This window comes from Opisthocomus hoazin, chromosome 4, assembly GCF_030867145.1.
Source record: "Opisthocomus hoazin isolate bOpiHoa1 chromosome 4, bOpiHoa1.hap1, whole genome shotgun sequence".
In the NCBI taxonomy this organism is placed as follows: Eukaryota; Metazoa; Chordata; class Aves; order Opisthocomiformes; family Opisthocomidae; genus Opisthocomus; species Opisthocomus hoazin.
The window spans coordinates 68185083-68200773 of NC_134417.1; the positions used below are offsets into that span (position 1 = coordinate 68185083).

Below are 15691 nucleotides of genomic sequence, written 5' to 3' on the forward strand. Positions count from 1 at the left end.
AAAGCTTCCCGTAGCTTCTTCATCTGCAGGTGGCACAGCACTAGTCTGAAATCCCCCTGAACACGTCATCCTTGAAAAAATATACATCCCTTAGAGGGGTGATATTCCAGTCTGTGACAATCTGAATTAGCCTGGCCAGAGGTCAGAGGAAAAGACCTTGTGGCTAGGAGAAAGACCACAACGTGTCAGTCATGATGTAGATATTTGTAAGTCCTTGGTATTAGCATGGTAGCATTTGTAATGGATGTTTGGAAATGCAGCTGGCAGCAGAAACGCCTGGCTCCCTCATGCTGAGCTGTGCTCAGCACAGCTGCTGGCCAGTCGATGTGAAGGTGCTCCACCTTTGTGTCTTCTGGAGCGTCTCAAAGACAAGCTCATTCCTGGGATAAGCCAGAGCAGCCTGAGGGCTGCTTTGATGGCATCCCCAGCTGCAGATGGCTTTCGGCGGTCACTCCACCAGCCAGAGAACAGGAGAGAAGCAGAGCAATGTTACCCGTGCCCCTTCCTCTCCAGCCCGGAGAGGGATAGCCAGCTGTACGCTGCCCAAAGACTTCCCTTTTGAAAGGGTCCCCTGGCTCTTTCACACAGCTTCCCTCTTCAGGAACTTGGCTGAGAGAGGCTTTGCTTTTTGCCTAGAGTTTGGCTGGGGGAAGCTCTGTGTACTTTTGTTTGACTGGTAATAGAACTAAACATTGTTTTTATTTACTTTTCTCTTTCATAAGAAAATGGCTACAAAAAGCTGTTTAAACTCCAAGTGCGTGTACGGGATCCTTTCCTGGACACTGGTGCACACTGGAGAGCGGGGAGAAAGACTAGACTAGCTATGGGTCATGTTGCTGAGCTCCGAAGTGTGGGGTTTTTTTCCAAATTGAGTGTCTGGTCATAAATTTTGATCTGGGCAACTTTACTGAGTTTTCTGTGTTTGATTGTCCAGAAAAGAAATCTCATAATTAGCTACCATTGGCCAGTCGTAAAACCGGTCTGTAATAGTTCAGAAGTATGTAGGACAAATCTATCTCGCATTTGTGTCTGCTTTTCGGCAGCTTTGCACTAGCAATTCTCAATATGTAGGTGCTCACCAAAACTGTTAGGTGTTCTTTACATCAAAAAAAAAGTCATGAATCTGCATGAGAGAAGTGGAAAGTGCACCTAAAGGAACAGAGAACAGCAGAAGTTTAAAAACAGCTGACAGCAGAGCAAAACATAACAGTATTCTGAAACGTTGTATTGATTTGTACCAAGTAAATAACTGACAGTGAGAGGAGAGCTCAAAATGTCAAAGAGAAAGCAAGAGTAAGTTTGATATTTTGATTTCTGGAAAACCATTTCTCCAAGGGAACCGCTGCCGTTGTGGAAAAGCTTACCTACGCCGCAGGGTTAAGACCACTGCAGAGAACTTGCCAGCTGATCTGGGAGTCTGTGCTTTGCTGTAGTGGCAGATGTCAAAGACCTAGATAGAGTCCTGATTTGGGGAGGAAGGGAGGTGGCCACAGCCTCTCCTGCATGTGCGTGCTGAGTACCACAGAGCAGCACACGTGGTACCCACACGTAGCTGGGGCCGCCTTTGCCGTCAGCCCTCAGGGTCCCGGTGTTGGCTGTGTGCTGAAAAACAGAGAAGAGGCATGGCAGAATACAGCTCACGCTAGTTCCTGTCCCTGCTTCCTTTGAAGACACAGTTCGCCTTGCGGTATGAACACACGTGTTGTTGCCTTGCTTGTGATTTTTTTTGCACAACGCCTGTGGCACTGCTGTCACATTCACTGGAGTGCCCTGCTTGACCTGCCAGCATGCTGGCCCTGTACGAAGGAGTCCGTGCAAGTCATAGCCACCATGGTACGCTGACTCTGCTGGAGGCAGAGCCAGGATCTGACAAGTCGAGGGCTCTTGATGTCAACATGTGACATGCCTGGCTGCCCACTTACGCTGGCGGCATGCTTCATGTTGCAGCCTTTGAGGAAACGGCACTCTGGCTATGTATGGTCAAACCATATGACTTCTTCCAGAAACTCAGGCGTAATGTGCTCTGCTTTCCTTTTATAGATGCACTGAACGCATACCGTCCAGAAGCAGCTCTGAGACAATCTCTGATGCAGTATTTCTTCTTTTACTTAAATATTCTCTGCATTCATAAGCTTCTCTCCTAATGTATCCAGATTTGTCAGTAATAAGTGCTTTTGGAATATAGACATTTGTCAAGTAAGAATTTCATCCAAGGGATTACTTCATTTCCACTCATTTATTCTACTGAGCTGGAATAAATTGGCATGAAGATTCAGTTACTATTGATTTTGACTGAGTCTGAATCAGTTACCTAAAGATAATGACTCAATTAGCTATATCATCCAGAATTTGACCAACTATAGTGAATTACCAGATCATTTTTATTAGATTATGTCTATGAAATAGGTTTTATTATTATGTCAGTACAGCATACACACTGTTCTATACAATTTAATAATAATTTAAGTGCTCTTTATGTCCAAATAATTGGAGTGCAAGCTTTCAGCATCTAAAGAAGTATATGTAGCAAGAGATTTTTCAGTAATGTTCCTGTCTATAGCAGTTAAATTAAGCCTGTTTTTAGCAGTGATGAATCATACTCTGTTGCTGTAAGAATGAAGATACTCAGTTACAACTAGACCTCATCAGACCATTAGCAATGAAAGAGTATATATACAAAGTCAGAACTGTGTCCTAGCTGGGTGTCCTACCCAGTGAGGCACAGAAACAGGCTTGCTTGCTTCTCTCCTGCCTTGGAATCAGTTTTGCTTTTCTGGAAAGTCATTGCAAAAGGAGAGGTAGGTGTTGCTCATCTCCTAGATCTTTTAGGAGTTAGGTGGTGAGGGCACTTTGCCAGAAAGTGAGAGCAGAGTTTAAAGAAGGCCCAGACTTCTTGGTAAACTCTCCATTTTTGGCAAACACTCCAACCACAACTGTATGAAAAGCAAGGCTTACCATGGAGGAAGATTTTACTCAGTTATTCACTTACTCCAGAAGAGGATTCTATTTTTTTTAATTCTGAGCAAATCAGATGTTTTTTTCAGAAATGACAACTCACTCCATCTGGATCTTGGGGAGCTCCTTGTAGTGGATGTGAAGGTGGTGAACAACCTGGTGATGTGAGGAGTGAAAAATTCAAGATGTGGGGTGGCTCAAGGAGCTACAGGTGCTCAATATTTTGGAGACTGAAGAAACATTCATTCTGTAAAGACAGAGTTGTATGCTATTCCCATGAAAATAATGTCAAAAGCCAATAGAGTTGTGCCACAGACAACAAAAAGCAGGTCTATGGCTCAGTAACAGCAAAGCAGAGATAACAGCATGAGCATTGTCCCAAAATTCATTTGGGAAGATGTGAAACACACAAATCTACAGCATAAACTGTGTTAACGCTGTAGTTGCATAGGGGACAGTGGCATCTGATCAGTGTCGTCACCTGGAAGTTCTTTTCCTGTTTTTTCTCTTTAACACAAGAAACTAACTTACTCTTTCTTTTGGGCTGGATTGAAGTGGAAGAAAAAGATTTTATGTGAAATCACTAATAGCTGAACAGGATAAGTAACTGGAGAGCTCGCAACAGGTGAACTCAGAGTACTATGCACTGTCAAGGGCCAGTGAATGTAAATCTTGCAGCTTCTCCAGCCTCGGTAACCAAATGTATTGCATGGGACAAAGTATTGCTTAGGGCAATATCTAGTTTAACTGGCCTTTGAAAACTGTGTCAGTTTTCCTTTCATGGTTGTTATACATACTTTCTACCTTAAATGCTTATCTCAAGTTTTTCTGCAGGTGTTTATTGATTCACAGTAAGCCAGCACAGCTGCTAAAAATTAAAGTATTTTCTTCACACTGTCCTTCTAATCCACTTTCATGTCTTTTGACAGTCAGACTCGGCAGCTGGAGAAAAAGTTTGAAGTTGAAATTTCACCTCTGCTCACATAACAGTTTACTGTTTAGTACTGAAATGTTTTCCCTGCCTTTCTTGTCTGAAGGGTTGTAATCCCCTTTCAGAGATTTTTTTCTGACCAAGAGTGTTCTATTACAGCTGAAGGTGATGAGACATATTAGTTGCAGGGGGGTGGCAGTTCTTCTGATGTTTGGAGTTTATCTGAAAATTGAGAGAGACTTAGTGCAACAGGTGCCATTAACACCTAATATGGGGCCAACAGAAGTGATCATAGATCAAAACATGCTCAATACCACAGAGGAGCAGCTCAAGCCCAGTTGGAGAGAAAACCCAAGGAGTATGTCTCTTAGCTTGTAATGTTTTCCCAGAGGAAAATAAAATACCCTTTTCTTGGATTTTATTCTGTATTGAGAATTTTATGTTCTAGATTGTGTAGAATATTTTGAACTCTATGTTGCCCTTCAAATATGGAAATTTGACATTTGTTGGAGCTCCCTTGTCTGAAGTCTCAGAGAGTGCCCACGCGCAGCCTCTCTTACCTCATTATCACTCTGTCACTGTACTGCTGCAGGTGACAGAAAAGATTTTGTCTCTCAGATTTTTTTCCGATGCTTTTATAGTTGAGTATTTGCTTTTCTGCCATACTCTTCCCAGCTCTAGAATTAAAAAAAAAATAAAGACTAGTAATTTAGTCCAGTAGATGTACCATTTTGTGTAACTCATAATGATGGAGCTAAAGCATCATTTATAACACTGTCCTTTCTCATGACTTTATACTACTTATTTTGAGTATAAGCTCTTTTATCTATAGGGTATGTTTTAGTCTGTGAAGCTCCTTGCTTAGCATTATTGAGAAAGAAATAAACCCCTAGAAAACCTGGGAACACATACTTGGATGTTAATTTGCCAAGTATCTTTGGGCAGATCGAATGAACCAGTGTGTGCAGCACGTGCGTTCCTTTTACATTAGCTTGCTTCTGCTTTGATACAGAGGAATCAGGTGTAGGTAAGAGTTAGTTTCTTTCAAGCAGTAATTAGGAGTGCGTAGACTTTCAGTTGATACAAGAATGACAACATTGTTCCACATTTTCTTGGAGTTTATTCCAAGGGAAATCAACCCAATGGCACAAAATCTTTTGGTTTAAAGCTTTACTGGGAAAGCAATCTCATTGAAAATACTTTCAGTTTGTGGAACATGAATTGGATTTTAATTAGAGGGCTTCAGACTTGAAAACCTGTTACCTATCTCCTTGATTAAAACTAGTTTCAGCATTAGAGGCACTCTCAGAGCAAAGTCCATTTCAAAAGGGTTTATTAGACCATAAATATGGTAAATGTCAATTGATGAGCTTTCTCAGAGTCATTGTGGCATTTCAAGAAAAGTTGTGGAACTATGCAAAAATAATTCTGTATCTCTGAAAACTGTGATTTGAATAGATACAGCATTACAGAGCACCTTCACACTCTGGCTAAAACGTGTCATTTTGGAGTGCTGTCTGCTAGATTTTTAAGTGAGGAGTAAATTATAAGCTAAGTGAAAGGGGTGGTGAAAAACCGCTCTGGTATGCTCTGGAAGGAGGATTTAGATCTTTTCATGGAAAATATGGGCAAATTTGTTCACAGGCACAAACACCTGGAGGTGAGAATTTTCCTGAGCTCTGCACAGACACATACACACACACACACACTGTCTGCGCACAGCGTCCTGCACGCTGGTTGGCACCACTGCTTGTGTGAGTGAACTGGAGAGGAAGCAGCCCCCTTGGCTCCTCTCCATCCACATAGGGCAGCCTTTAGCTAATCCATATTTCAATTACTGCCTTCAAACCCTTAAAATGAGTTGCACAATAAGCATGGCAGTTTTAGAGAGTGGAGGTTTAGAAAGGGGATATGAAATAGATTCATGAGAAAGACGAGAATACAGAAAACTAAGTAAGTGATTGCGGGAAGAGCATGACCATATTGTATTTGTCATACCAGTAGTTCTTTCAGGATGCTCTAAAAATGCAGAAGCCTGCAGTTTAGTTGTATAGTTAAAATTCAGACTGCTGACTGACAAGATAAATGTAATTTAACTGTGTGCAGTGATCAGGTGGGTGTTTAACACACAAATGGTTAAATCATATTGTTGGTAGAACTGTCAGTACAAATAAGAGGAATGCTTATTTTTCCGCTCCAAGCAGAGACCATACATTTTTTTTTCCTTTCCCTTTTTCCAAGGTCAGTTGTGTATGTATTTCCAGAACTTTCTTCAAATGTTGGGACAATTCTCAAAATGCCACTGTTATATCGTGCTCCCTGTGCTCAGATAAAGACTTTTAAAGCCCTGGTGAAATAAACCTACAAATCTTCTGGAGAAGCAAATGTCCACAGATAAGAGAACTGTGACGTGCGTGCTGAGGGAATAAGTGAAGGACGTTCAACCTATCAAGGCTCTTCCATTTCAAAAAGCAGTGGGAAATGATGAATGCTGAAGCAGTTCTGCCCAGGAACAGATGAGATCTGCCCATGTTAGACCATATTCTGGTCAAAGATGTTATCTGCGCTTACCTTACTTTTTGGGGTTTTTATATATATATATGTGTATCCTTCTGTTTAAGAGCCTTTTTTTTTTTCTTATAAGAGGTTGTGAAACCAGATCTCACTTGGCTTGATCCTGGGGTCATTGATGCCTGTGATAAAGCTCCCTTTTATGTCAGTGATGGGGGACAAGGCCCATCATTCTGCTCCAAGGCCACGTGTGACCTTGAAACATGATGCTTACATGAAAGGTGTCAAGTAAATGGTAAGCACCCAGAAAAAGATCTTCCTGTGCCCAGTTCCTAAGGGAGCTTTGAAGATGCTTATATTTTCACTCATTTATGCTCTTTCTACTGCTTTTTGCCGTATTTTTAATCAACAGCTGAATCTACGCTGTAGGTTGGCCCCGCTTTGATTGTAAAGCTGTACACAGTGCCTCTGTTTGGTTTCCCTTTTACTAACGTTTCCCTTTCAGTTATGCGTGCAAAGAGAATATGCATATCCATCTGCAAATCTGTGGTGATTGTTCCACTGTACAACTCTGGCTCTTCCCAGGCTGCCAACCTGTATGTTAAAAACCCTCAGAAAGTCCAGCATCTCCATGTAATACAATAATGTGCAGCAAAGCAGTGCAAACTTTTCACTATGAAAACCCCCACCAGGAAACATTCGTTACCTCCTCTTGCATACCAGTGGCTTGCAGCTTCCAGCCACATCTCTAGCAGCTTTCGACCTGTACATGAAGAGTGTCCTGGAAGCTCGCTGTGCCAGCTGGCTCCTTCCCTTGTTGGCTTGTATCTACACACAGCACAGAAAGCACCTCGCTTTCCTAGTTCAGGCAGAAATTCTGTACGTTTCTTAGGAAATAGACTGTATGTGCATTTGAGGGTCAAAATATTATCTTTCATTTTAGAATTCATTTACTTCATTTTAAATAGCTATGGGCAGCAAATTCAACACTCTACAGTACTGGATGTTTGCGGTAGTTTTTCAGAAACTACCTGTTTCCCTTCATCTGCTTCTGTCTACTGGGTGACATGAGAAACTCCAGAGAAAATAGTAACTATTGCAATTCTTTTGACCCATTAGATCTAATTCTAATAATAGTTTGATAATCGCATAGCCCAAATGATCTTAAAGATGTTATTCATGATTGTGGTACTATACTGCTTGAAGAATGATAGACTTCAGGAAAAAAATTGACCTGTTAAAGACTAAAATGAGAAACTCAAGATGGCTGATCTGTTTTCTGTCTGATTTTAGCTGAAGAGTATTTCCTCAGTTATAATGTTTATCTATGTCATCTTTCTTCTTCTGTGTAGGAGAAGAGAAGATAAGTTTCTTAAGTTTTGAGCAATTTGTGATCAAGTATAATAAGCTCTACATGAAGTAACTTCTTCCTATGCTGTGTCTGGCACCCACCCACACAAAGATATTATTAAAGGGAAAGGAGAGGGAGAAGTACAAAAAATGTTACGTTTAAAATGAGAACTCTGAATTGCACAACAGCTGAGGCAAGTCACTTGTGACTGGAAGTGGGTAACTGTCCAGAGCATGCAATGTTGTCAGCTGTGGCCTGTTTTCAGAGTCAAGTTTTATACTGTACCACATTCATTTTACCTATCAGGAGGGCCAATGATCTTCATCTTTAGGGCAAATGATCTTCATCTTTAAACAGTGATACATATTTTTTTCTTTTATCTTGCCTTAGTTTCTCTTTTCATGCCTGTAATACTGACTTGTCCAGGGGATCTGTCAAAGAGAAACAGTGGTGGGAACAAGAGAGAGGAATCAGCTCAGAAATAATCCCTCTGAATAAAGGTTTCCACGGGACAGTCCAGATCATGTTATTTCTAGTCATCTCATAATTCTAGTTTTAGGTATTATTTGTTTTTAATTCTAAAAATGAAAATATTTTCTTCATAACAAGTAACTAAGAATTTGACAAAATTATTTGCCAGCTATTCACATTTTGTAATATGAAGAAAAAAAACCCATCATTTAAATATATCTCTGAGTCACAGACTATGTAGCTTGGCAGGTTTCCCATGGCACGATGCAGGATTCCTTGGCAAACGTTTCTTGGCTTTAGCTTGTTTAGTTTCTTCACCGTCACCTTGTTGATCTTATACACACAGACATACAAACTCCTAGACTTAACTACTGCAACCTTACCAACTTCTAAAATTCCTTGTACCACTTCCGCGAACTGCTTCTATATTTTTTCTCTTCTCGTTTTTCTCTCCACTATGTCAAATTATCATGGACTTTCTCTTTCAACATCTCCCCCATCTTGTCCAGTGCCTTCAAAGCAGCATCTGCCGTTCTGGAATCGCTGCTTTTCTTCCCAGCGCTTCTCCTTGCCATCTCTTCAACCAGACTGTCTAAGCCCTACTTGCCCAAAAAACAAGTTTTACCTTTCCCACCCATGATGCTCTTTTCATTTCAGGGAGTGCTTGTATGACTTCACTAAGTACGTGTGGATTGCCAATATACAGACTTTTCACTGAGTATATTGTATATATTCAAGTCAGTAATCAAGAGATTATCCTTATTGTTTTTTCTGTGATAACAAGTAGGGGATGGAACTCCCAACTGCTGTTGTCACCACACTGAGCCAATGGACTAGCAGAAAGAATCCAGATAGTTATTTTGGATGTTACTACTTAACATAACTTTAAAGACACAGGTCTAGCCTTGGAGGCAATTGTATTGGCAACTCTAGAATTGTCATGGTAGCTCTGTAATATGTTTTGGTTAGAAAGATAATTTCTTGACTTTTTTTCCCTCTTCAATACTGTTCTTCACACAGCCTTTCTTCCATGTATCCATTTCACCTGTAGTTTAATAACTCAGTGTCAGAAATTGGAAGAATGTTTCCACTCAGAATGTCACTAATGAGTTCAAAATGTCAGCCACTACCAAGAAACCTCCAGAAATCTTCTTCTGTGCCTTAATGCATGTAGTTTTATTAGCCTGTTTTTCCCTTGTGTCTGCACTGCAGTATAGACTAGAGCAGTGCTTATCAATATCTTTAATTCCAATCTTTCTGAAAATTCTAACTTTTATTGTGAAAAGTTACAGACTCTCTTTGCTTTGTAGAGCAAAGGCTGAAAGTAAAGTCTAGAAGTAATGTGGCCAGTTTACAGTTAAACCTCATTTATCTCTTGGGTGTCTTTGCATTGTCATTGTATACAATACTTTTAGAATTGCTTTGGCATGCCCATGGAGTTGCACCAGGGAAATTTTTTTCATGGAGACTTGCTTAGGAAATGTTTATATCTCAGTTTTTACCGAGTAGCACAGACATGAAACACAGTGTCTATAAAATAAAGTACTCAACCTGTCAGACACCAATATCTGGTTCTGATAGACAGAGTATTCAGTGAAGGTGAAACGCAGCATGAAACAACATGAGCTGAGTATATTTCTCTGGACAAGAGAAAAGAGCCCAAAGTTGGTGAATGGTGAAATCTAATTTGTTCAGCTACATATAAGCATGAGAGCCTTTTGGCCAGAAGATTGGTGGTGCAAGCCCTCCTAAACTATAAGCAGATGGTCACTTTTTCAGGATTTGTGAGGTTTTGCATTGCAACCTTTTGTTGGGATCTGTATTTTTATTTCTGTATTATCACAGAATCACAGGGTGGTTGAGGTTGGAATGGACCTTGAGATCATCTGGTCCAACTCCCCCTGCTCTAGCAGGACCACCTGGAACCGGTTGCCCAGGACCATGTCCAGACAGCTTTTGAATATTTGCAAGGTGGGAGGCTCCACAACCTCTCTGGGCAACCTGTCCTGGTGCTCAGTCACCCTCACAGTAAAAAAGTATTTGCATATGTTCAGAAGGAACGTCCTGTGTTTCCATTTGTGGCCATTGCCTCTGGTCCTGTCACTGGGCACCAAGGAAAAGAGTCTGGCTCCATCTTGTTTGCACCCTGCTTTCAGGTATTTATAGATATTAAGAAGATCCTCCCTGAGCCTTCTCTTCTCTAGGCTAAACAGGCTCTCTCAGCCTTTCCTCATACGTCAGATGCTCCAGTCCCTTAATCGTCTTCGTGGCCCTTTGCTGGTCTCTCTCCAGTATGTCCATGTCTCTCTTGTACTGGGGAACCCAGAACAGGACCCAGCATTGCAGGTGTGGCCTCACCAGTGCTGAGCAGAGGGGAAGGATCCCCTCCCTCGAGGGAGGCTGGCAATGCTGTTCCTCATGCAGCCCAGGAATCATATGCATCTTTATGTTGGACTGCCATATAAAAAGGTAGATAGATTTATCCTGTGAAAATAAGTCACAATGCAGACTCATAACTAATATCCATTTAATAGTGCAGCTGCACATTTTGTACCTCGGGGACTAAGGTACATGCTTATTGACTCCAATCGGAGTTTATTTTAACAGAACAGGGTAGTAATATGGTGCCTTCAACTCATCTTCATATCTGTAGTCTAAGGGCATTCCGGTCCTACATTAGACGTGAAAGGGGTTTTCCTGGATTCAGTGGGCACCATTCCAGAGGCAGCGGATAACAGTCTAGCCCCAAGGCCTGGAGAAGGAGTGGTCAAACAAGATGGACACCTCCAGATTCCCTGTAACATTTCTCTCCCCCCTTCTCCTTCAAAAATCAAAGAAGCAACAGACAACAAAAATAGGAAATTATGGGGACACAACAACATCTGAGACTTCTTGAGCAAATAGGGAAATTATATGTGCACTGTAAGTTATAAGTTAAATTATAGGTGCACTGTAAGTATTTTAGTCCCATCTTCTTCCCTACTCAAATGTGTGTATTGTAAGAGTGATGGTGTTGGGGCCCTCAGAGCGTGGATTTTGTAGCAAGCAAAGTCAGGGAAGACTGAGAGCATCAAGGAACCATACAAAAGGCAAGTGTATCCCCGTGGATAGCCTCTTCCTCTGTTGGAATATCCCTCTTTCCTGAGACGCACATACACACAGATTTTTAGGAGTCTCCGAAGTCAGGGGACAGGCTCACATCTTCTGCCACAGCAGACAAATCCAGCTCCATGCCTTTCCTGAGGAAAAATGAAAGAATTCTACAAAATTAGACTCTCGGAGTTTAACCAGTCTTACACAGATTATCATCACAGAAAGCAGAATATATCCCCAAGTAAGGACTTCTGGATTCAGCTTGCATAAATTCACCTCAGGGAGTGGAGTGGGTGAGTGAGTAAAGTGAAAGATACCAAGAGCAAAGGTGAAATTTTACATTTCTGTGGCTGCAGAGTATGCTCCCAGTTCAGCGATAAAGAGACCTGATGTCCACCTTTAAGAGTAGAATTAAAAGAACAATCAGCTTGAGGTGAAAGTTTTTATGTGTACTGGACTTGAGGTGCTGGCAAGTCCTCACTAGAGAGTAACGTGCCAAAATGTGAGATGAGATCTTCATACGGCTGCTGATTAAGTGGATCTGCTTCCCCAATCATCCGTCCAATATTCCAATTGAACCTCCAGCCAAAATTCATGAGGCAAATTTCATTACATTAGTGGTGCCTAGCCTGGAGTTGGCATTCTCTTGTAGTCATGATGGTGGGATGGATAGGAGACTGAAAGATGAATTAATAACACTTCATTATGATGAAATATCAAAGTATGTTGGAAGGTCACCTTGTGTTGTATAATTATGTATTAAAAAGAATTTAAATTCTTGCTTCAATGCCTAGTGAATCTGAGACAGCAGCAGTGATGGGAAAAACCTCCCTTAAAAATCCCAAGAATCGTACTTGTTTTGGCATGACACTGCCTAAGGTGATTTGAGAACAAGGCTGACTTTGCCAAGCTTTCACATTAACGCAAGGTTCAGCATACATTTTAAAACATTAAATCAGCTTTCCCTTTGCATGGATAGGATTATTTGATTGTGTAGATTTTGTTAGTTTAAAGGGCCCAAATATTCTAATGCTGGAGCCAAAATTAAATACTCAAAGTTACTGTATGTTAATAACTTTAAGCAGTCATTCAAAAAAATGTCTAAGGTTGTCATATGGTCTGGCTTTGGAAGACACGGAGTGTGTGCTGCCACAAGCAATACTAGGATTGTAGCTACTGACCACTTCGAAAATCAGGCTCAAAACTTACAGCAGAAGTAGATGCTCCTGTCTGAGTGAAATTAAGCTTTGGTTTCTTGTAGAAGCCAGTATTGCTGGATACCTTAAAGCTTAAAAAAATACAGAAACCTCTACATATGAGTTGAAATGGTCTTGTTAAAGAAGCTGCAGTTAGTATATGTCATGTATATCTGGGAAGCAGTGCATGCCATTATTTGTGATTTATTCAGAGTCAAAATAAATAAAGCCCTTTATGGACAATTAACAGGCTACCGCATTTTACCCTGTGAGTTTCAATCGAATGTCGTGTGGTTTCAAATCAGACTTGACTAAAGTGTTCTCTCAACATCCCTGCACAAAGCAGTTTGCAGTGTAAGTTGATACTGAATGGCAGCAAACATGAAGGAGACAAAATGCATGTTTAGTTCATCGAAGATGGTCAGCATGTCTTCCAGTTATTGCTCTGCTCTTTGTCCTGGTGGCATGGATTTCTGCAGATATTATAATGTCTAACTGAGAAATGTCACAGTGCTCAGGGTCTACTGTGTTTGGTGTGGACCTCCAAGATAGGCAGTGACATGGAGCTCTACTGTTTATGTGCAAGTGTAAAGATGTAAAGCGCCATTTTTCAGAATTAACTCATGGTTAGCAAAAGGAGATCCAGATCCTACACCTGCCTCTGCATCTGGGCAATGAGAGGGGAAGGGCCATAGCTGAGTGCTCCTTGTTCTCCCAGTGTAGATGGGAGACATCTTCTCCTGTGAAGAGCAACAGTGAAATGACGTCTTTGGCTATCACTGCTGTTAAGGTCCTGTATCTGACAGTAGAAAAGGAGTATGCAGAGAGAGGCAGGAGAACTGATGAATATGCATTTTTTGTCAAGTCACCAGGTCTCAGCTGAACAGTTTTGGAAACTGTAGCCATAAGTTTACAGCACGCACTGTACTTCAAGAGCTGTGCTCCAGAAGAGAGGGGCAGCCTGGCTATCAGTCGACCCAAGTTAGTATCTCAGTTTGCAGCATCTCTGAATTGCGTTTCTTGGAGTAACTTACCATTTGTTGAACTAAAATTGTACCAAACATCTTGGGCCTGATCTCCACAGAGATTAGAGTCGTTCTTGGCTAGATTCTTAGTCATCCATCAGTTGGAATGTCTTGGGAATTTAAACATAAAATTGCACTGTTGATCACACCTTACTGAATTCAACACAAAGACGGCAATACAGCCATACAGCAATACAAATCTGAATTTCATATTTTACTTAGGCACTATGGGGTGATAATATTTTACAAATGATGAGTGAAAATATTTTAATTTGCACTTTGAAAAGAAAAAGTGTATACCACTCTCTGAAAGTATTTTGTCGCTTTTTTTTCTGAAAGCCTTTGGACATTCAGCCTATTAATTTGTTTCTTTCCTAAACATATCTTTATTTATGCAGCAGAAGTATTCCTCTCCTTCAAGGTAAATTCTGTACTGTTTCACACCCCATTCTTTCCAGACCTTCAAAAATCCATCATCATTTACTTGACCCCTTAAACCTAGGAGCACATTTGCAATATACAATATACAAGAAATTTCATTTTGAATTTATAACCATAATAATTAATCTCTATTTTTGTTATGTTTTAATGAATTGCATGACATTCACTCAGTTTTTGTCTCTCTAAACAGCTATTTAAGTATGTTCTTTATACTGAAAACTATTTTGTTGATGACAATTCATAGGATAGTATTGGTTGAGAGAGGGAAAGTTATTTCATTCATGTTAAAGGATGCAATTAAATTTTCAAAAGTAGCATATTCAGATATATGTCTTATCTGTCGTTTTTTTGTGAGTTTTAGTAGAAACTTGAAAGGTGCACTCACAGACTGGCTAAAACATGGAGGCGGAAGAAGTGAGGTCTCAAAAAAAATAACACGTTTTCACCCTATGTTGGCAGCTGTCAATGACAAATATGAATTCACATTAATTAAAGCAAGTCACATCCTAAAAATATTTTTTTATTCTTTCAGACCACTCTTCCGTGGAAATTCAGATGTTGATCAGCTAGGAAAAATCTTTGAGTAAGTAATAATTTGTTGCATTATGTCAATGTCTGTTTAACACTGAAACACTGTGAGGTTTCTTTGCTGTGCTTTTTATGCAGTAATGTAACCAGAACAAAGTATTCCTAGAACATATTTCCTATTGCTACCGTATGCAACATGATATTTCCGTGTATTCTGTGTCAGAGTGGGAGGAGGAAGCAACATGGAATATAGTTCTGCAGAACTAACAGTCATCATCAGGAAGTTATGAGAGACTTCTGTTTCGGGCTTTGTAAATCTCTTAAACATATTGTGCATGTACCATACATGCACATTCCTGAACAGTTAGATCCAAGAGATTCTCTTCATGTAAACTCACACAGAGGTTTCATTTGACAGTAATTTCTTTGTGTATTGCAGAAAACAATATTAGAATATTTTAGAATTGTTAGCAAACTGAAATCTCTAAGATGACTACCAACAGCTTCTTTGCAGAAAAGACTTCTGTACATAAGAAAATATTTTAGCTTTTAAAATACACTGTGTCGCCTGCTAAAATGATTAACAGTCCACATTTTGGTTGGGAAGATAATTGTGAGAACAGAAGGAATATCAGCATTTTAAGATGTGTTTTGTCAGAGATGAACTAATTGGCTTTATTTTAAAACCATTTTACAATTCTAGGAGTTTGTGCTTTTCTTCTTCAGATATATCAAATACTTTGAGGAGGTGGGGGAGCTCTAAACTCTCTGAGGTAGAATAATTCTCTTCCAAAACATGTTCTTAGTTATAAAACAGAAAACTAAATTATTGATGTTACCAACCTGATAATTAAGTAGGATTGTATCACTTTTTCTTGTAAAAGCTCTTCAGAGCAAGGAATGTTTCCAAATTATAAGAACTATGTAAATTTAAGATCTGATGTACGTATCATGTGGTTAGGAAATCAAAGCCGCATAGGGCTGGTCCCACTCCAGAGGATGAATGCTTGTTTGCCTCTGCACCTCTGCCTTCCCTTTTCGCATGGAGGGGCCGCAGGGATCCAGGGATCTAGGTGAAATAAGAACTAGACAGGCAAAGAAACCAAGAGAGAGAGAAGGCTGAAATATTATTCTCTTGAAGATATTCCAAAGAGAAGATAGTAAAATTTCTAGGAAGAAGAGCTTAAAC

General features: G+C 40.3%; 1 protein-coding gene across 2 annotated transcripts in view; it reads left to right on the forward strand.

Moving 5' to 3' along the window:
- CDK6 (cyclin dependent kinase 6) overlaps nt 1-15691 on the forward strand; it is a 138271-nt gene that overhangs the window by 107573 nt on the left and 15007 nt on the right. For both annotated transcript variants that reach the window (XM_075419335.1, XM_075419336.1), the window contains exon 6: nt 14507-14557. In XM_075419335.1, the coding sequence (XP_075275450.1) occupies nt 14507-14557 (51 nt within the window). The remainder of the gene's footprint in view (nt 1-14506; nt 14558-15691) is intronic.